The following is a 23,116-nucleotide window of genomic DNA, read 5'->3' as shown; positions in this document are numbered from 1 at the left end:
AGTATCCTATAGTGTTCTAGGTGTGTGGTGTCCTAGGTGGTTGCTAGGATGTTGATTTGCATTTACTATGGTATCCCTGGTTGTTGCTAGGGTGTTCCAGGAGGTTTCTAAAATGTATGTGTTTGCTAAGGTGTTGCTAAGTGTGTATTATGGTATCATTAAGCTGTTCTTGCTTGGTGGTTTATTTCTTTACTTTAGGCGTTGGCTAAGGTGTACAGCTTTTTAGCTTCAGATAACGGTGGCAAAAGCGATGTTTAGGCAAAGTGCACAAAATACTGGATCTCAGAAAGCTGTGGGAGAATGGAGGTGGGCTATTCAACAAAGGTAAGAACTTTTTGTCACATTTTAATACACTGAAAGTCCAGTTCACACCGCAGTTCTCCTTTAAGTCGGCATGTTCTGACACTAAAAGCTTCATGTACAGCCTTCAGAGTGCTACAGTTTACTCCACACTAACTCTAAGGAGCCACAGTACAGTAACTGACCCTGTCAGTCCTCTCCAGAGTAAAAATGGCTTAATAAGAACCAGATTTTCTGTGAGACACTCTTTAATCGCCCACATTTCTGCAGCTGCCCAATGTCCGTGTCACGCCTGGCCCTGTTTCCTGTCTGTCCTCGTGCCTGTGTTGTCCCACGTGACCCGTGCCCCTGTGTTCTGCCTGTGTTTTTCCATTACCTCATGTCTCATTTGTAGCTCCACCCCTTCCCCAGGTGTTTCCACTCCCAGTATGTTTCCAGTTTAGTTAAATAGCTTTCCTCTGTCACCTGTCCTGGTCGGTCTTTGCACTGTCTCCTGTCGTTTGTCTTCCCGTGTTCCCAGATTTCCTCTTAGTGTTTCTCTCAGTGTTTCTCTCCGTGTCTATCTTAGTTTAATCCTTGTAATTATCCTTGCTCTGTTTAGTTCATTGTCTAGCTTTAGTTATTAGTTTATTTCTTTGTTTATCTACTCCCGCTTTGTTTGTTAGTTATTATCCATCTAGTTTAGTTCCTTATTGTTTTCCTCGTTTGTTTTTGTCAGCCTCCCTATTTGTTTGTAGTATATATTTATCTTCCTGTTTATTCTGTTATTTTCTAGTTCCCTGTATTTTCCCTAGTTTATTCCCTTGCCCTGTTTTAGTTTATCCTGCCTAGTTTTATAGTCTTCCCGTTTGTTTATCTTTAGTATCTCGTTTGTTTGTTAGTTTTAGCTCGCCTCTGTTTCTTGTTTTCTTTGTTTGTTGTTTACTTGTCTCTTTGTTTATTAAATTCTCACCTTAACTGCACATACGTCCGCCTCCTCGTCTCTCTGCCTGGGTTTAATCCTGACAAAAAGACCGACCAAATGGACGTAAACCAGTGGCATGCTGCTCGGAAGGCGGACCTGGAGTTTCTCCGCCTCCTCGCCGAGCGAATCCGGGGCGATGACCCGCTCCCGGCGCCTTTCCTTGGGTTGGAGCCCGTGAACCCAGCTTCAGCGGTGCCCACCAAGACTCATAAGGGGAAAAAGTCTCGGAGGAAACAGGCCCGAAAAGCCCGCAAGGCGCGGGAGGACTCCCTCCGGAGTGGGGAAAATTTTGGGGGGGCGCTGGGGGTGTGTGCTGTCGGCCTCGGTCCTCGCCCCGAGGAGGACGGGGGTGACTTGGATGCAGGCTGTGAGGAGTCCTTTCTCTGGGACTACTCCGATCTCCTCACACCTGCGTCCAGCGAGGAGGAAGAGGACTATCCTCCTGCACCAGCCCGTCTGCCGCTACTTCCTTCCACGGTGGCAGCAGAACCGCGCTCCGAGACCCCCTGCGCGGCGAGCCAGCCGCGGTCAAAGACTTTCCCCGCGCCAGCTTTCACCGGCGAACCAGCGCTCCCCGCGCTACTCACACCTGACGCTGCACGAGAGAGTAGGACTCCAGTCCGGGTTTTCACTTCGACCGCAGCTTCGGGCTCCAGTGCTGCAGCGTCGGATCTCTTCTTGCCACGCCCCGTGAAGCACGCGTCTGAAACGCTGCACCCCATGATACAAGCGGCGGCCGCGCCGCTCTCCGAGACTTTAGCGGCGGCCATGCCGCTCTCCGAGATTTCAGCGGCGGCCGCGCCGCGCTCACAGACTGCAGCGGCGGCAGCGCCGCTCTCCGGGATTTCAGCGGCGGCCGCGCCGCGCTCACAGACTGCAGCGGCGGCAGCGCTGCTCTCCGGGATTTCAGCGGCGGCCGCGCCGCTCTCCGAGATTTCAGCGGCCGCGCCGCTCCCCGAGACTTCAGCAGCGGCCGCGCCGCGCTCACAGACTGCAGCGGCGGCAGCGCCGCTCTCCGAGTTTTCAGCGGCGGCCGCGCCGCTCTCCCAAGCACCAGCAGTCCCAGCTGCTCCGGCTCAAGCACCAGCAGTCCCAGCTGCTCCGGCTCAAGCACCAGCAGTCCCAGCTGCTCCAGCTCAAGCACCAGCAGTCCCAGCTGCTCCGGCTCAAGCACCAGCAGTCCCAGCTGCTCCAGCTCAAGCACCAGCAGTCCCAGCTGCTCCAGCTCCAGCACCAGCAGTCCCAGCTGCTCCAGCTCCAGCACCAGCAGTCCCAGCTGCTCCAGCACCAGCAGTCCCAGCTGCTCCAGCTCAAGCACCAGCAGTCCCAGCTGCTCCAGCTCCAGCACCAGCAGTCCCAGCTGCTCCAGCTCCAGCACCAGCAGTCCCAGCTGCTCCAGCACCAGCAGTCCCAGCTGCTCCAGCACCAGCAGTCCCAGCTGCTCCAGCTCCAGCTCAAGCACCTGCAGCTCCCAGAACTATGTTTGGGCCCAGGCCCCGTATTTCCAGGCCTGCTCCTAGGCCTCCTGACTTTGCCCCTAGTTATGTGCCCAGGCTGTCCCCACAGACTTTTACCAGTCCTGGGCACCCACCTATGTCTTTTGTACCCCTGTCTCTCCCTGTCCTGGTCCCCGTATCTGTGATCGTTCCAGTTCCTGTCCCCGGTGGTTTCTCTGTTCCTGTCCCTGTTACTGTGTTTGTTTCCGTCCCCGTCACTGTTCTAGTCCCTGTTCCCATGTCCGGTCCCGTCCAGTCTCTGTCTCATGTCCAGTCTCCGTCACCTGTCCAGTTCCCCGTCCAGTCTCCGTCACCTGTCCAGTTCCCCGTCCAGTCTCCGTCACCTGTCCAGTTCCCCGTCCAGTCTCCGTCACCTGTCCAGTTCCCCGTCCAGTCTCCGTCACCTGTCCAGTTCCCCGTCCAGTCTCCGTCACCTGTCCAGTTCCCCGTCCAGTCTCCGTCTCCTGTCCAGTTCCCCGTCCAGTGTCCGTTCCCTGTCCAGTCTCTGTCCCCTGTCCTGTCTCCATCTCCTGTCCAGTTCCCTGTCCAGTCTCCCGTTCGGTCTCCTGTTTTCCCCGGCCTCTCCCTGCCGCCGGCCCCCGGGGTTTGTTTTTACGCGCCTCGGGAGCTGCGCGTTTAGGGGGAGGTTTCTGTCACGCCTGGCCCTGTTTCCTGTCTGTCCTCGTGCCTGTGTTGTCCCACGTGACCCGTGCCCCTGTGTTCTGCCTGTGTTTTTCCATTACCTCATGTCTCATTTGTAGCTCCACCCCTTCCCCAGGTGTTTCCACTCCCAGTATGTTTCCAGTTTAGTTAAATAGCTTTCCTCTGTCACCTGTCCTGGTCGGTCTTTGCACTGTCTCCTGTCGTTTGTCTTCCCGTGTTCCCAGATTTCCTCTTAGTGTTTCTCTCAGTGTTTCTCTCCGTGTCTATCTTAGTTTAATCCTTGTAATTATCCTTGCTCTGTTTAGTTCATTGTCTAGCTTTAGTTATTAGTTTATTTCTTTGTTTATCTACTCCCGCTTTGTTTGTTAGTTATTATCCATCTAGTTTAGTTCCTTATTGTTTTCCTCGTTTGTTTTTGTCAGCCTCCCTATTTGTTTGTAGTATATATTTATCTTCCTGTTTATTCTGTTATTTTCTAGTTCCCTGTATTTTCCCTAGTTTATTCCCTTGCCCTGTTTTAGTTTATCCTGCCTAGTTTTATAGTCTTCCCGTTTGTTTATCTTTAGTATCTCGTTTGTTTGTTAGTTTTAGCTCGCCTCTGTTTCTTGTTTTCTTTGTTTGTTGTTTACTTGTCTCTTTGTTTATTAAATTCTCACCTTAACTGCACATACGTCCGCCTCCTCGTCTCTCTGCCTGGGTCAACCCTGACAGTCCGTCTTCTGCCTCAGTGCCAGACTTCCATCCGAACATCAGTCAAACACAGATTTTAACCACTGTGTACGTGTGTTATGTATTACAAAAAACTGATACAAAAAATAACTGTTACAATTAAAAATAAGAAATTGGATTACAGGCACATTATAGGATGATTACAAGCATATATTATTTTACAGCTTATAAGGATCACTATTCTTTCCGTGTTTTTCTTTAATCGTGTTTGTGAGAAGCTGCTGTTTTTGAGTGTGACAGTGCGAGCTTGCATTCCCTGCAAGGATTTAAATATGTCTTTACTAGGTTATTATCTAACTTTAAAAAAGAAAAAAGCATTACTGTCAATTGTTTGTATTTCTTGTAATTCTCTAATCAATCAATCAACCTTTATTTTCACTTGGGAAAACCTCACTGACATAATAAAACCATCTAAAATACTTATGTTAGTTTAAGATGTTTTAATACCAATTATGCAAAATACAATCCTTGTACATTAATACTGAAAATGTAAGATTTGTTTACTTTCATATGTGAAGTTCCTTTTTTATTATTATGTTCCAGCAGTGATGGTATAGATAATCCATCAAGTGGATTTATTTTATGAGGACACTGGAATGCAATTAGGTATCTTTGGTATTTTGCATATAGACACTGGACGTTTTTTTGAAAATTTATATGTAAAGTGTTTTTTTATTTTATTTGAATGGGTCAATATCAGTATCACATACCTTTTGAGTCTGCAACATATTTATTTAAATGTCCTACTCACACTGTGTAATTTGTTCCCTTTGGGAGAAGTCAGTTTTTCACTTTATTTTAGATACCTTTAAGACAAACATGTAACAATGTTGTCTTTGCAAGGCCGCAAATATGATGAATAGTCAATAGAATGGCAAATGTTAAGTTACTGTTTAAAAGGTTTTAAGGGCCAAACGGTGCAGCATTTTAATAATGACCTGAATATATGGTTTAAAAAAAAACATTAAATTATTTTTTTAAAAAACTGAAGAAAATTAGATTACATTAATCCTATATAGTAAATACGGATTATGTTCCAATTAGGGGTGGGACAATATATCTTCATTACTCCACGTGGTGGCGCTGATCATATGAATAGGGTAAATCTGCTATGGGTTGTCAAATTCTGTAAAACCAATAAATTCATAATTCCTGTTATTTGCTTATTTAGGAGTATTTTATCCTCTTCAGTAACACAGATGCCGTTAAGTATCGTAGCGATTTGTCTCGTGATGTATCGAGTATCACAGAATCACTTTTTTGATGCGCAATCATCGTTCTCATGGGAAACGTATTGTGATAATATTGTACTGTGAGACGCTCTGTGATTCCCACCCTTAGTTACAGTAAAATGTTTACTGGGTAAACAGTAATCTGTAACAGAATATTGTTTAATTGACACTCCAATATTACAGCAGTAATGTAAATTTACAGACTGTTTACATGATCAGATAAGCATACATTCATCATTCCTGGGTTCAGGTTTGTGAGGAGACACATTTCAGGAGGTCTAGATAACCTCCTGATAACAGAACTAATCAATACCAACTCAGTAATGAAAATCAGATATCAGTAATTTACACAAACTCTTTGTGTATTAGAACTCCCCGTTCCACCTTAAACAGCGGTGCAGCGGCGCGGGGCTAGAGTGGAACTGCTGTACTATTTAAGGTGGAGCGGAGAGTTCCAAAAACAAGCCCCAAGTCCAGCCCCGTGCTCTACTTCACACGATACATGTAATAACACCACTGCGCGCACAGAGAATAAACTAAATAACTTACTAATTCACTCACCCTGTCCTCCTCTTCTTCCTTCTCGTCTTACTGCTGCTGCTGCTGACTGAGTGCGCGCGCGCTGAATCCCTGCTGCTGTGCTCGCTGAGCTCGCGCTGAAGTGCGCCGCGCGCGGGGCGGAACCCAAACAACTCCGTGCCAACCCAACACAACCCAACCCAGCCTTTTACCATCCAAACACTTCACTTACTCTCTCACTGCGTAGCATTTTCTTCACAGCCTGGCGCACCATATAGTGCAGTATTTCTGTAATAAGGAGGGATTTCGGTTTACTCTAGTTTATAATTATTCAAAATACACGAACCCTTTAATGCTGAAAGGAAATCAAAATATTATTTATGAGAACTTTAATAAATTATATAAAATCCCAGATAGCAGAGCTATGTTGAATCGACGTAAAGCTCTAATGCAATTGTAACACCCTGCCTAACCACTTATGTATTAAAGGCAGGGCCCTGGGTCCCAATGATTATTGGTACAGACTAATGCATTTCAAATTTTGTATAAACAAAATAAGTAGACTTAGTATACTCTATTTTTTAGAAATCTCTCCGTTTCACACACTCAGCCTATTTTAATAGAGATTATTCAAAAAAGGAAAATAAAGAAATATAAATAAATAAATAACCAGTACTTACTGAAATGAACACTCTATTAACAAAAAAAATGAGTTTTAATGCTTAGCTACCTTTCTTTTACTCAGATTATTGTATGAATTTTGGAAAGTCAGGTATCACAGTTTTAAATTACAAATGAAATGATATTAGAATTATTGTGTTGCAGATTATTAACAATTTAGTTACCCAAAATATTATCCAAAAAATGTAAATAACAGCTCTGAACAAATAAACAAAGAAATATCTAACTTGTGGGCCCACACACGCACACTCACACACACTCAGAAAAGTAATAGAAAAATAAAAGAAACAAAAAGTTGCAGGCCTGAGTCGTGGCTTGGGTACGTTGAGGCTCAAAACTTTAATAGCCGCTTCACTTACTTAAAGTAAGCAAAATAAAATATTTGTTTGTGCACACTCAGTACTCACGACCTCTCTAGAGAATGTTCTGGGTGTCTGGTGAAAGCAGGACAACGTAGAATCAGTGAAGATGTAGTTTAGGCAGTCTAGTAGAAGTTTAGGGTGAGAGCGATGCTCATGGAATGGTGGAACAGCCAAGAAGTCATGAAACAGCTTCCTCGTCAGCTCCCAAGCTCTATGTAGCTCACTGGGCTCGTCAGAAACACTGTCCGTGTCCTGTATTCACATAATTAAGCTTAGCTAGGCAGGGTTTAACCATATTTCAAGCACAAAAGCAGCTACAGATCATATTCAGTGTTACTGAGTTAGCAAACACACACCATTTTGACTAGCTTACAAACAATAGAGTGTAAAGAGTTACTAATTGGACAAATCTTATATAAATGTGAACAAATCCCAATTTACCTCATCAAAGATGTCACAGAAAGTCACACAAGTGGTTTAAACTGGCCGTTAGCCACATTTTGGACTTATATTGAGCACAAACAGCTCCTGTGCTGCATGGCTGACTCTGCTTAGTTCTCTCTCCTTCTCTCTCTCTCCTGCTGCCCCCCTGCTGCTCACAACGCAGCTGCTAGCTCCACCCACTTCTCAAGAGTTCTGACTGACAGGAAAAATAACCAATTATCTTGCTCCAAAAATATATATATATTTTAACAGAAGTTTTTTAACATGAGTAAACACAATTATTTATTAACTACCGTGAGTGAGCACAAAAACTTTTATACAAATAAAAATGAACTTGTTTTTAGGATTTTCTTAATTTACATAACTTGAAAATTAAACAGGGCTACATCCCCCCCTGTCTAAATGTCTAGATGCCCTCATCTGACACCTCTAAACATTTTATGCCTGAAAATGTTAGTTAAATTATTAAAGACTGATATGTGTTACGGGTTATTTAGTGTCTATCAGCTCAATGTTCTGGCTTATTTGAATGATCATCCCTTTATGTATAATTGTCAACATCTGGTCTGAGGATTTTCCAGGTTCATCGTATGTCAGACGAATGATGGGTTTAGGTTCCCGCTTGGAAACACGGACCGGTTCTGTCCCCTCATTCCTTGCCAAACTGCTGGAGGTAGGGACGTCTCCCTCTTCCAGTTCTGTGTCCACCACAGTGTCTGGGTTTGGAGGTTGGGAATTCACTGGTTCCATGGCTGTCAAAGGGGATACTCCGTCACATCCATCATTATCGCTGATGAGGCTGTGGTGATCTTCGCCTTCGGATTCCATGTTTACCTCAATAGGAAGTTGAGTCTCTTGAATATCTGTAATTGTTCGGCATTGTCTACGGACTTCATCAATGATGTCTCGAGGACATGAGGGGATACTTTCATGAAAGCCTGATTCATCAAGGTCTTGGTCACTATCTGTACCCTCCTCATTCAGAGTCAAGTCAGGTTGATATGTCTTGTCTAGTTTTTGGACATTTTGAGACCGAGTGGTAGGTTTTCGGGGATGCTCCACCACAATCTTTGGTTTAGGCATCCGCACCAAGTATCCTATTGGCAACAGATGATCACGGTGAAGGGTCTTCACAACACCACTGCCATTCTCCGGTCTCACGCGGTAAACAGGAAGGTTAGGTAGTTGTCCTACAACAATATAAGGAAAGGATTTCCATCGGTCTTCAAGTTTGTGCTTGCCAGTAAGACCAACATTACGAATGAGAACTCGATCACCTTTTCCCAGGGGCTGGTTCCTTACTCTCTGATCATAGCGACTTTTGTTCCGCTGATGACTTTTGTTAGCTGCATTAGAGGCAAGCTGATAAGCGTGTTGAAGATCTTTTTTCAGTTGGGAGACATACCTCTGGTACTGGATCTCGTCCTGACCCCCTAGAGCTGCACCAAAGCATATATTTGTTTGTGCACACTCAGTACTCACGACCTCTCTAGAGAATGTTCTGGGTGTCTGGTGAAAGCAGGACAACGTAGAATCAGTGAAGATGTAGTTTAGGCAGTCTAGTAGAAGTTTAGGGTGAGAGCGATGCTCATGGAATGGTGGAACAGCCAAGAAGTCATGAAACAGCTTCCTCGTCAGCTCCCAAGCTCTATGTAGCTCACTGGGCTCGTCAGAAACACTGTCCGTGTCCTGTATTCACATAATTAAGCTTAGCTAGGCAGGGTTTAACCATATTTCAAGCACAAAAGCAGCTACAGATCATATTCAGTGTTACTGAGTTAGCAAACACACACCATTTTGACTAGCTTACAAACAATAGAGTGTAAAGAGTTACTAATTGGACAAATCTTATATAAATGTGAACAAATCCCAATTTACCTCATCAAAGATGTCACAGAAAGTCACACAAGTGGTTTAAACTGGCCGTTAGCCACATTTTGGACTTATATTGAGCACAAACAGCTCCTGTGCTGCATGGCTGACTCTGCTTAGTTCTCTCTCCTTCTCTCTCTCTCCTGCTGCCCCCCTGCTGCTCACAACGCAGCTGCTAGCTCCACCCACTTCTCAAGAGTTCTGACTGACAGGAAAAATAACCAATTATCTTGCTCCAAAAATATATATATATTTTAACAGAAGTTTTTTAACATGAGTAAACACAATTATTTATTAACTACCGTGAGTGAGCACAAAAACTTTTATACAAATAAAAATGAACTTGTTTTTAGGATTTTCTTAATTTACATAACTTGAAAATTAAACAGGGCTACACAATGAATCAATGTCAATCTCGTAGAAGACATTTAACAATTCAAAACTTTTAAATAAAGGTTCAAGAATTAAGATTCAGTACAGGTGTACATGTGAGTGAAAAACTTGGGTGCAGGTTCCCACTAGTGTGCAGAGAACAGTTCAGCGGTAGATTATGCGTAAAATGTCTGAATTTTATACATATGACAAAATCTGATCAGTTATCACCTAATATTAAAAAAAATATTATAACAGATTAGTTTATTATAATTTATTATTATTATTATTATTATTATTATTATTATTATTATTAGTATTATTATTATTATTATTATTATTATTATTATTATGTATTGGCATGTCAATTCTGTTGTAAATTTACTCCACTCTTTTTTTTTTTTTAACTCAGTCGTGTTGGGTTCTGCGCTTTAATTTTTTTCTACTGAAAGCACTTGGTGTCCTTTTATGAAAAAGAATGTAACTTCACGTTTTATAGAGATTTTTGGCAGAAGTTAATATAAACGTTAGGCGTCATTTTAGCTGACAGTAACTTCTGCAATCCTAAATTTATAAACACAGTTTGAAAATTAAATAGTTATTGGCTGATCTGGCACATCAGGGCAACATTACATATATAGTTTATTTTTTTTCTTAAACCTTGACTCACTATCTAGCTAAGTCCAAAGTTAAGGTAACTGACTAGTGTGATGGAAGGTGTTTATTGAAATGATTCATAATCAATGACGTGTGATGATTCATAAACAATGACGACTATTAATGATATTACTTTTTGTTCCATGCGATGATAATGTGTACTCAGGAGCATATCTAAGATGCTGAGTGAGAGTTTTTCTATCTGGGGAAAGCAGTGTGTGTCTATGTATGTGTGCACGTCACGGATTGTTCTGTCTACAATTCTGGCGCCAGGGTCATTTTTCCTTCTGCTTGCGGTGTTTTGAGAACCAGTCTGACATGCTCACTAAGGGATTATGTCATACCACCTGTCAGAAGAAGTTGACGTGTCACAATGGTGGCACTGTGCCCATAATTGGGAAGTAAGGGATGGGAGGATCTAAAAGGTATAAAGAGAGCATGGCACTCTTGCAAGGCAGGAGCTCACTCTGTATTCATACGTGTGTCTTCTCAATAAATCTTGTTACTCCTTCTGATCAAGACTCAGAGACTCTGAAAATTTCTTTCTTCCTGTCATTATTTTCCACCACAATTTGGCGTCACGGAACAGGATGAGCATGGTCTTGCGGCGGAGGGGGAGAGACTAGCACCTGCCGAGGACGCTCTCCAGCAAAACAGCTGGGCCCAGAAGCAAGGGAAAATTCCACAGAATAAGGACGAAGTACCGCGGGGGTAGGTGCGGCCTCTCACCCCTCACTCGCAAAATCCAGGCCTCATCGACAAACATTGGTGGTGAGTGACAGGTTAACTAATTTACTCATTAAGAAAATTTTAAATACAAAATTTTGTTCTTAAATTAATTTACTCCCCTCCATCCTTCCTTCAGCACTCCGCCCTGGACAGTGTATAGTTACATGACGGTGTACAAGACTAGCCTGGTCGTGAGGCCTTTATTGATGTATGTAAATATATCTTTAAAGTAAAGAGAAGACTAGTCTGGTCATAGCGAGGCCTCTATTGATAGACGTGTCATTAGAGTAATAGGTCCCGGGACCGTGGGGAGGAGTGCATAAATAATACTATAATAGTACAGGGTACTGATTGTGTATTAAGCAGGGTTAGAAGAAGGAAGGTGAGACGTGATTATTGGGGCTAAATTACTCTGAGTCATTAAAATCGAATGAGAGAACAAAATGGGATCCCAAGTAACTAAAGAATTGAAATTTAATCCAAAAATTCATGACGCAGCTCTTTTCAATCAAATGAGCCAAGACTATATGTGTATGTCTGTGTGTGTGTGTGTTTATGTAGTGTTGTTCAAAGGTTTGGAATCATTAGCATATTAACCCAATATACATATATTAAAGTAGGGCAGAATATTGAGCCATGCTGGAACTGTTCAATGTAACATGTTTCATTATCTTTATGGAAAATGCTGTAGAATTCTGAGGATGACAGTTTAGTGAATATGTGAGACAGCTTAATGTTTGAGTAGTAGTGATGAGTTATGTACTAATGTCCACATTGTGAAAGTCATCCCTGATTGAAACAGAAAAGATATGAGGATTCCAGGCTTTTGATACAATGTGTGTGTGTGTGTTTCTGCGTGTGTTGAATAAAGCAGTGAGAGAGATAGACAAAACATCTCTTCTCTGCTATCTTCTATCACATTTGGTGTGTGTGTGTGTGTGTGTGTCTGTGCGTGTGTGTAAGTGTGTATGTTTCTAACATTTGTCTAACTCTGATATTCTATAAGCTAATCTAATGATGAATATAATGTGTGTGGCTGTGTCAGAATCGCTCCCTATTCCAGAAATAGTGCACTATATAGTGTATAAACCATTTTTGCAATACTGTTTAAAACCGCAGCAGTACATTCTGTTCCCTATATAGTTCACTATGAAAAACCTAATGCATCACAAAATTTAGAAATTCCAAAATATACTATAATGCAATGCAGTGCTGTCGTATCAGACGTCCTCAGAGCAGGACAAACATGCTTTATTGTTTGGTTGTTCCATAATTCGTTTAGTAAATAGAAAATGCTACATAGTGAAACAGTTAATGAGTGAGCCATTCTGAACACAGCTTCTGTCTTCATGTGGTTTAGGCCTTTTCTATTCTTATTCTTTTCTTATTGAGACTGACTTCAGCTCAGTCTCAGCTGAATGAGATTTAAAGAATACACATATCTAATTTCTCTAGTGGTTCTCATGTATCTCAGTCTATGCTGATCTTTTGATTCTCTTAATGAGGATAGTAGATTTTAGAAACCAGTAAGAAAAGACCTTACTTTCTTTGGAAAGGTTTAATTTGACAAACTTAATATTGTATCTATTACGAGCTGCAGTGAATTGGGTCTCTCTTTCTGACTTTTAAACAAGGAGACATCAGATGTTTTTAAAAAAAAAAAAAAAAATGGAGCTTTTTGTTTTGCTTTCCATATGTTTTCTATTTCTCGCAATGAAGAACTTGCTTGCATATTCTTGGCTATATTTTGAGTCCCCATCAGAGCACAACAATATAATGTTAATGTTTATACAGTTTAGAAATATCAAGCATCGTTTGGCTGGAAACAATTTTTGTTTTAGTTATTTCATGAGGCTAAACAATTTTTAACCATGTTAGAATTCCTTTCAGGATTTCTTTTTTATTATTATTTTTTTCTTTTAAGGTTTTTTTTGGAGGGATTTTTCTCTTTTGACTGATTGTTGCTCAGTGCTGTTTTCTGGGTGTTTGAGAAGGCGGGGGTGGTGCTCATCACAGGAGTTTTGACCCTCAGAGACAGGGTACTCTGCAACAGTACTGTGAACATCATCTGAACCAGAGCACTTCATGAGGAGAGTCTCAGATGAGAGACTGTGTTTGGTCCAGCTGTCGGTCGATGGCTGGACTGCGTCTTCACCGGACCTGCTGTGATTGAAATGTTACAGCACTGGTCCAGGAAACTGGTTTCAGATCTAGAAGAACTGAGCGATCAGAGACCGCTTCAGACAGCACCTGCTCAACCATCAACACCACCCACCCCCAGCAGCCAATCAGCCCAGTGGATCCACCCCTCAGCCTGAGCCAGCAACAGAGACGTGAGACCAGATTTTTTATTTTTATGCCTGTTTACTTTTTTTCCATTAAAAGGAGTGATTTTATTTAATTTTTGATGTTTATGCCTCATGTAGAAAATGTTTGGTTAAACTTTAAATCTGGTGGTGACTCAAATTATGACTGTTTTACCTTTCTTTTTAAGGAAAACAAAAAAAGGGAGGTTTTAGCTTTTTTTTTGTTTCTCTTTTAAATAGTGTTTCTCATCAAAAACTTTGATGAATTAAAAATAATATCTAGTTCAGGAAAAAAATCTTTAATTTCATTGTAAACAGTAGCCAAACATGGTTGCTGGGCAGATTAATACATTAGAGGCCTATCACACATTGACCCTCAATTTTCACTGGAAAGTTTTTTTTTTTAGATTTACATTATGTAATTTATGTTGCCTAATGACTATGATTTGTATAAAACATTTTTAATAACAATCATCTCCATTAAGGCTTATGTAAGGGAAGTTGTTTACTGGCTTTTGACCAAATTAATACATATAAACTCAGATGTAGTTGTAACTAGCTAAAGTAACCAAGCATGCTGGCTTAAATAAAAATCAACCATTTAAAATCTTATTAATACATCAATGTAGACTATCAACTACAAAAAGAGCTTTGCTTGCTCCAAAAGTTTTTAAAAAAAATATATATAGGGTAAGATAGAAATCTTTCTCTTATATGTGCATTAATATTAATGCTAAATTAATTCAATATATATAATAATAACTAGCTTGCTAAACCACCAGCTAACAGTCTTGCAACTATGCCAAACAAGTGAAACTTAAATATGTTTTTATTTTTTGCAATTAATTTACAGGTAGCACAGTTCGCAAAAATATATATTGGAACTGAACAAGGAAAATAAATATTAGGCTAATGACTTCTAACAGGACCACTGCAGCTCATAGCTTCAAAATCACTGTCATAGGAACTAGTTAGTCTAAACTTAGGTGGACCATCCCTACAACAGCTTGTGGACACAACTCCACACACATTAAAATTCTAACATCAGCCAAATGTTTTTAGACTCAGGTTAACAGATGGAAAATAAGTTTACGAAGGATATAGAGGAAATGCACTGACTGCATCATACTCATCAGTGTTTTGGAAGAACTGAACTCTCTACTCAATAACTAAAATAAAAAGGGGGTGTTTTATGCTCTTTGTGTGTTCGCCCTCAAATAACAGCACTAATCAGACTAAATATTCTGAACAATGCTTTAAGGATTTCTGAGTATGTGTAAAGTTGAGGATTGTTTGTCTACAGATTGGCATTAAGAATTTTGGCACATAACAAACTATTTTAAAATAAATAAAACTAAGATTAATCTGAAGTGCACAAATAAGTTTTAGATGGGCTTCAAAGGAAGAACTAGGTGATCCCTGATGGATATAAACTGATAGAGAGTTACAAATCTTTGGTGCATAAATACAGAATGCAACGCTAAATGTTCTCAACAAATGAGCTGGAATTGTCGATCTGTCAGGAGTCCTGATATATACTTAGCTGCTAAGCAGTTAAGAGATTTTTACACTTTTCACACTAAATGAATATTAAAATCCAATCTACATAATCTTCTCTCTTTTTTATGTGTGAGTTAGAACTGTAGCTGCAGCATTTTTGACCACGATGTAATTTGTAAATTGTAGAGAATAATAATTGTAATCCAGAGAATAATGCATTACAATACTCTAATCAAAACAAAGGTGTAGATCAGCTTCTCAGCATCTAGTGTAAGAAAATGTCTAATTAATGTATAAAAAATATATACATTATTGTGGTTGAAGATTAAATTAGACAATGTGAAAGGTTAAAAGAAAATATGAAGGCATTTGATAAATAAATGTTGAGACTATGTATTCTATAGTCTAGAGCGAAAACAGTGACAATGTTGAAAAACATTGACTTGATTTTAACACTTTTAAACTTCATGTTGTAATTCTGGGAAAAAAAAAAAAAGAGAAAGTTAATGTAGTAAAATTTGTTTATGAATCTTCTCAGATCCATGGTGGGCATGACGAGGCAGGGAGAGTCCGGCGTGGGGACTGGTGTGCAATAGGCCCCAGCATGTCCACAGCTGAGATGAAGAAACACTTGTTCTCATGCTCTGTATGCGGACACTTGTCATTACTCCCGGGGCTTCTTAGGCGTTATGTAGACCATCATGGAATCTTGGATGATTCCATTTGGTCTAGAAGGGGGGAGTGAAGGGTGTGATTGGAGATAACCACACCTTCACACTCTTATTCTTAAATGTTTTATACATTTATATATACAGTTATTATTTTTAATCAGGAAGGTCAGAGTGTTTTCATCAACAATGAGAGCTGTGAGGAGAACGTGACCCTGAGTGGCAGAGAAGCTTCACTGCTGTTCTGCTGTTCTGGGACCAGTGCATATGAACTAGGAGACAACAAGTTATCTGAGTGAAGTGCTGGAAACCTCTCCTCAGATAGCCAGAAGATCTTTCCATCCACTTTTTTCCTCTGTCTCATCTTCTCACAGACTTTAGGACACTTAAGGACTGTCTGCTGTGTTCATGAAGGACACAGTGCTGAACAACATCATGATAAGAACTTGTTGCTCAGACAGGCTGGAGCTAATCACGTCATTAAAACTGGACAACATGCTGTTAACTGGACTCTGCTGACGTAATCATATTGATAAGTTCTGTACAATCACATGTCATTTGCATAAAATGTATAACTGCTTGGATGAAGTATGAGGAATTCTCTCTGGCCCTCGACTGGCTTTAGTTTATTTCTTTCTTTCTCTCTCTCTCTCTCTCTCTCTCTCTCTCTCTCTATGGGTTGCGAATGTGTTGATCTATCGAGATTTTATTTGTTGATGTACTTTTACTGTTTTCTAATATATATCTATTAATTTTTGTTCCGCCATATGCAGAAGAAAGGCCAGTACCTGCAAGTTGCAGTAGATACAATAGAGTTAGATACTGCATTTAGGCTGGACCGTTTGTTTGATGAAGGTAAAAAAAATTATCTGTAAAAAATTATTATTGATTCAGAATCAAAGGGGGGAGTGTGATGGAAGGTGTTTATTGAAATGATTCATAATCAATGACGTGTGATGATTCATAAACAATGACGACTATTAATGATATTACTTTTTGTTCCATGCGATGATAATGTGTACTCAGGAGCATATCTAAGATGCTGAGTGAGAGTTTTTCTATCTGGGGAAAGCAGTGTGTGTCTATGTATGTGTGCACGTCACGGATTGTTCTGTCTACAATTCTGGCGCCAGGGTCATTTTTCCTTCTGCTTGCGGTGTTTTGAGAACCAGTCTGATATGCTCACTAAGGGATTATGTCATACCACCTGTCAGAAGAAGTTGACGTGTCACAATGGTGGCACTGTGCCCATAATTGGGAAGTAAGGGATGGGAGGATCTAAAAGGTATAAAGAGAGCATGGCACTCTTGCAAGGCAGGAGCTCACTCTGTATTCATACGTGTGTCTTCTCAATAAATCTTGTTACTCATTCTGATCAAGACTCAGAGACTCTGAAAATTTCTTTCTTCCTGTCATTATTTTCCACCACACTAGACACAAGCTGCAGTTTATTAATCACACAGAGGGTTTGATCTGTTTGCTGATTTAGAGACGTCTTTTTAACCAGCTATCAGAAACATATCATCACAGTTTACATGGTTAGCCTACCATTACCTTTCTTTTAGAAAAATTGCTGTATATGTTTTAAAATCAGATGCTGCAGCCCAATCCCACTGCTAAATCTGACAGTGAAGATGATTAGGGTTAAGAGATTTCCCATTCACACAGCGGTCTGTCTCCTCATTAATAAAGCAAGCTTCAAGAGGTGGTCACCTGAAATGGTTTTCCAACTGTCTTAAAGGAGTTCCCAGAGGTGTTTAGCACCAAACCATCTCGATTGGGTTCAGGTCTGGTGACTGTGGAGGCCAGGTCATTTTTTGTTAAGTACATGTGTATTGAACACATGCTCAGGAAAAGAAACACCACCTTCAGGCCTCGGGATGGAGTATTGTACAGTACTGCCAGAGCCAACCTGAAAAAGGGCGTCAGAAGGGCAAAGGCTTCATACAGAAAGAAGATAGAGGACTGCTTCCAGAGCAACAACTACACACAGGTGTGGCAGGGGGTACAGCACATCACCAATTACAAACCCAGCAACCTGGTAGCCAATGAGGGGGGTGCCTCACTGGCAGAGGAGCTGAATAACTTCTTTGCTCGCTTCCAGGTACAGTCGCCGGAGACGAATATCCTGCATCCACCACCTCCGGGCACCTATACCCTCACAGTGGACTAGCACCAGGTGAGACACACGGCAGCTGCAGGACCTGATGGTGTCTCATGACAGGTGCTAAAAGACTGTGCCTTTCAATTGGCCAGGGTATTTACTAGGATTTTTTACTAGGATCTCTGAGGCAGGCTACTGTTCCACCCTGTCTAAAGTCATCCAGAACTGTCCCACTACCAAAGAAATCAGCTGCATGAACGACTACCGCCCAAAAGCACTCTCACCTATCATCATAAAGTGTTTTTTTAGAAACTGGTCCGGACCCACATCATCTCCTGCCTCCCTTCCAGGTTAGATCCTCATCAGTTTGCCTACAGAGCTTATCCATGAATCCTCTCCATGAAACACTGTCCCATTTGGAGCACCAGGGGAGCTATGTACGGCTACACTTTGTGGACTTTAGCTCAGCCTTCAATACCCTCCGCCCAAACAGACTGGTGACAAAACTGTCTCACTTGGGAATATCCCACTCTTTATGTCTCTGGATTAGGGACTTCTTAACAAACCGCTTCCAGAGGGAGAGGGTGGGCCCCCACATCTCATCCTCTCCTCAACCTGATCCTGAACACTGACAAGACAAAAGAGATGACAGTGGACTTCAGGAGTTTGTGTATATAATTGTTGTGTCTACAGTTTGTGTTAGTTGTTTGCACTTTGCTTGAAGGCCTAGCTGTTGCTGGATCGAAGAGGAGTAGACCACAATGTCATCTATATAGACAAAGTCTGTTTTCTCTTCGAGACCCATAAAAACTGTTTCCTTCAGGTGTTGAAATGTTGCAGCTGCATTCTTGAGACCAAAGGAAGAACCAAAAATTCATAAAATCCTTCACAGGTGACAAATGCAGATTCTGGATATTGTCTCTCTGCAGGGTGACCTGAAAGTGTCCAGTTTTAAGGTCAAGGGTGCTAAAAATGGTTGCTCCATAAAGGGACTCCAAGATCTCAGCATTTGAGGCATTATATTTTTTTAGGGCTTTAGTGTTCAGTTGCCTGTAGTCAACACAGAACCTTGTGCCTCCATCCTCCTTGGGCACTAGTACCACCGGAGCTGCCTATGCGGAAGTAAATGATCAGATTATGCCTTTTTTCATCATCTCTTCTATTTCCCCTTAGATGAACTGTTGTTTCTCCATTGATAGTCAGTAGGGCCTTTGGCGGACAGGGAGTTCATCAGTGGTGGTGATACGGTCTGATCTGATGTTTGCCCTAGCTTGATGGAGCACACTGATGGCCATTGGTATAACAGCTTTCTTGTTGTTTGTGATCATCTAAAACATCGGCGCTCAATACTAGACTTCTACTTGCCATTGTAACTCTGCATGAGGGGCTTCTTTGATGGGCTGAGCGATGTATGTTTGCTGTAAGTGGTGATTCCTTACTGTAAGATGAAATGCCAACTCTCTATGGCCCATGATGTAAAATGGGTGATGCTTATGGTGAGTATGCAGCTGGGAGTCTAGATCCACTGGACCTCTAGCAGTTTCGGCCTAGCCATCTGCAAGGAGGAACTTTTTCTCCCCACAAGGCTTCCAGACCTTCTTCCCTTTCAGTGTTTCCCACAGAGACTCTTGGATCAAGAGTGGTCAGCAACACAATGGGAGATGGAGCAGATTGAAATACATTTGCATTAGCAGGGCTCTGAATGGAGCCTTTCCAGCCAGCCTTGGAGGCCTGGAGTATGTTGCCAGCAGTGTCTTACTGTACTTGATTCCAGTTTCTCTTTGAAGCAGGCAGGTCTCTCTCCACCAGTGTTCCCATTCTCACAAGCTCATCCACTGTCTTTAACGTCCCTCTCAATAGGCTTGCCAGCCTGGGATGGCATTTTCTTAGAATAGTCTGAAGTAGGTCCTCCTTAGCCATGTCCTTCCTCCATTTTAGGCATAGAGATCGGTACTGGAAAGCAAAGTCTCTGATACTCTCATGTAGTCCTCGTCTGCCGTCCCTCAGCCGATGCTCCGCCTCTGCTTTATAGTCCTCTGACAAGAATGAGAGTAGAGCGACTGTTTTGAATTGAGCCAGCCTTTTTCTCTACCTTTCACCAGTCTTTAGCTGTACCTGACAAAGTGGACACGAGGGAAGTCAGTATCTCCAGGTAGGGGTGTGAGACACTAATATCACGAGACGAGACACAACACGATATTGGGTTCACAAGAACGAGACGAGACAAGATTTAAAAATAAAATTTTAAAGAAAACGTCAAAAATGAAAAATGGCTTGAAAACTAGAGTTTTATTTGACAAAATCATATAACACAAATTTAACAGACGGGTTTCTCTCACACATTGATTTTATAAGAAATAAGAATAAAAATAAAAAATAAAAATAAAACGTTTCTAGGTTTATATAGTGCAAACAATAAGTGCAAACTTAAGCCTATGGTTTGTGTTTTTTTCTTCTTAATCTCTTAATTTAACTATGCATAACCATAACCAGTCATATTAAGACTATGCTTGAAGTGCAAACAGAGACAGAACATTTTTTTAAATACAGTACAGAGCGAAGGGATTAGTAAAATTGCCTATGAAACAGTCACGTGTATGATTTACTAACAGTATTTACATATGGTTTGTGTCTTGTTGGTCACTCTGTTACCGTTTATTGTTTCCACTGGAGCCAAAATGCAGCCAGACATACAACTTAAAAGTAGCAGAAGCATCTTATATGCAAATTGTCACATATTAGCCTGTGTCTGTCCTGTGTTTTTCCCTCTTTTGGTTTTCTGTGCTCCTGCCCTGTTTTCCTGTCTTGTGTTTCCAGCCATGTGCTTTTTTGAGCACATGGCATTGTTTTGTTATTGTTCTGTCTCCGCCCTAGCCCCGCCCTAGCCCTGCCCAAGCCATTAGTGTTGTCACCTTGTGTCTCATTTGTAACTCCGCCCCCTCATTACTTCCACAGGTGTCCCTAGTGTGTGCCTGTGTATAAATACCTCATGTGATCCATTGTTCTCTTTCGCGCTTTTTGTTTGACCGTGTTCGTTAATCTTTCCAGATTGTGTTTAAATGTTTTGTTTAGCCTCAGACCTGTTGTGTTGTTTGTCCTCAGTGTCTCAGGTTTATTTAGTTTGTTTCTTTGTTTGCTTAGTTTGCTTGTTTGGTTCAGTATTTTAGTTTATCCTCTGTTTCATAGTGTTTTGTTTTAGTTACCTTTTCTTTTTATACTCTCTAGTGTTCCTTTCTTTGTTAGTTTAAATATGGATAATAAAAAAGACTTGCACTTGCATCCTGCCTCCTCCTCCATGTTACACAAATGTCTGAATTTTCCTCTTCTGTTGAGAGCTGCTCTCACTGTTAAGCCACAACACTCGCTGCTATCACTACTGTGTTGCCAGAAAAGTCTACGCTAAACTTTTTTTTTTCCACAAGACAGGATTAAGGTTGACGAGAACCACAAGATCTCGTCACACCCCTCCAGGTCTCCAGGTCGTTCAGTGGTTGGACAGCAAGAAACTTCACACTTCTCAATAAAAGCTTAGGGATCTTGTTCTTCATTGAGATCTTTATATCAGCTTAATGGGGAACTCAATTATGTAGTAGTCTAGCTGTCACCGACGGTGCTTGGTTGAGCCTGATGGGGGCCTTTGGTGTGTACCATGGTGTGGGATGAAGAAAGGGGAGTGGAGATTACGGGCAGTAGAGATTTAAACCTCTCCTCCAGCTGTTTGTCCCTTCTGGTAAAACAGTCCAGCAATGTCTTTTCCAGTTCCATAACCTCCAGGTCTGTCAAGGTACAGATGGCTCAAGGTGTCAATGATATCACTGACTGCATCCCGTCTTGGGACAAATGGGCCAGCTGTGAAGTCTACTGGGGGTGAGGTACCAGCCTCCATCTCCAACTGCTGGAATGCCATTACACAAGATACACGTATGAACACAGATAAAAGCGAAAATAGCTAAAACACCAGAAGTCCCTGTTTAGGGGGGGCACCTTGTAACTGTAATCCTAAAGAACTCAATAACATTAATGCTACAAAAATATTAAGGGGGGATAACATACGGGACTGCACAAATGCTACAGTGTTAAGTCAAGGATAGAGGTAGCTGAGAAGTGTCCGACAGACCCTCACTACAGACTTGAAAATATACAATGAACCCTTTTTAATTAGTGAGGTATAACAACCATAATATTAATAATAACAAACCACAAGAAGTGCTTAAGTGTCTCCACTGAGCCGGACTGACATTAAATCTATAGAAATGCAACCTTCCAGAAAACTCTCTTACTTTCCTGGGTTATGTGGTCTTTAGGATAAGCACAGAGCCCAGCAAGGTGGAGGCAGTGCAGGGCTTTCCTCAGCCTCAGTCTGGCTGGTCTGATCAGCGGCGCACCTCTTTGGTGGTGGGTAGCTCCTGTTTCAGCTTCTGCCTGTAAATGAGCAGGAGCAGGATGGAGGAGTGATCTGATTTGCGGGGGTCAGGGGAGGGCTTTTTAAGTCATCCATACTCAGTGCCATCTTGATGACGTAATTTGATCCAATGTCAGAATGTTGATGCAATGTCAGAATTTAAACGCCAGACAGTACTTATGAAGCCAAAAAATAGTTCGTGTAGTGGTGTAATTTTACTATTATCAACATTAAAATATATAATGCAAAACAAATATAAAACAAAACAATTTGCATGTGATGGTTTATTTAATGTTGTCTGTTATTAGGGCATTGTAAAATATACACCTACAATTATAAATGTCATCATTATATGTTTTTGTGTGCTTAGTGGTTCATATTTGTGTTTACCATTTTTTACTCAGTTAATGTGTATTTCAGAGTGTAACTAGATTATTTCTAAGCTTTAAAAGTGCAGCTAGGTGGTTGCCAAGGTATCTTATGTTATCCTTTGTCTGTTTTTTTAAGAATGTTATTAGGCAGTTGCTGGGGTATGCCAGAGCTGCATTCAGAATCACTCCCTATAACAGAATCAACAGTACATTTTATGTTACTGTATAATTCCCTATATAATCATCGCAATATGGTATACTGTGGTATATTGTTATTATGGTGTGGTATGGTGTTACTGTGGTATACTGGAGGGTTGCTTAGGTGTAGCAGGGTTGTTGAAATGCCATTATGCCATTATGTTGCTTTTCTTAAAATACAGCTTTACCCAAAAAGGGTCATATTTAAAATTTCACATAAACAAAAAAGTTACATTGGAAATTAAAAGTAAATAGCAGCTAGAGATTATAAAAGCATGTGTCAGACGGAGCAGTTGGCTTTGTACCCAAGCTCCCTCCTGCATTCCACCTAGTGATAGTTGTTTTTCCCTTCCTCTCAGTATCTCTGTAATCTTCTCTGTCTAGGAACTGTCTGAGCTTACAGACTGCAGACTGCCTTTACACAGTAAAGAGCATATCAATTAGTTTTATATTACAGGATGATTCTGTATTTGATAAGACAGTTGACAACTCTACTTCACAACGACCATCTCATCACTTCTCCACATAATGACAATTAACAGAAACC

The 23,116-nt window shown here is 41.3% G+C and overlaps 1 protein-coding gene across 2 annotated transcripts in view; it reads right to left on the bottom strand.

Annotated features, from left to right (window-relative positions):
- fhl1b (four and a half LIM domains 1b) overlaps positions 1 to 6,133 on the bottom strand; it is a 30,696-nt gene extending 24,563 nt beyond the window's left edge. Inside the window, exon 1 of one of the 2 annotated variants that reach the window (XM_007259404.4) lies at positions 5,946 to 6,133. In XM_007259404.4, the coding sequence (XP_007259466.2) occupies positions 5,946 to 6,118 (173 nt within the window). In that variant the 5' untranslated portion in view covers positions 6,119 to 6,133. Of the gene's footprint in view, positions 1 to 5,933 lie in introns of both variants that reach the window. The other variant, XM_007259405.4, reaches the window with a different exon arrangement.
- Positions 6,134 to 23,116: the final 16,983 nt, after the last annotated feature.

This window comes from Astyanax mexicanus, chromosome 20 (genome assembly GCF_023375975.1).
Source record: "Astyanax mexicanus isolate ESR-SI-001 chromosome 20, AstMex3_surface, whole genome shotgun sequence".
Lineage (NCBI taxonomy): Eukaryota > Metazoa > Chordata > Actinopteri > Characiformes > Acestrorhamphidae > Astyanax > Astyanax mexicanus.
This window is presented reverse-complemented; position numbering and strand designations above follow the sequence as displayed.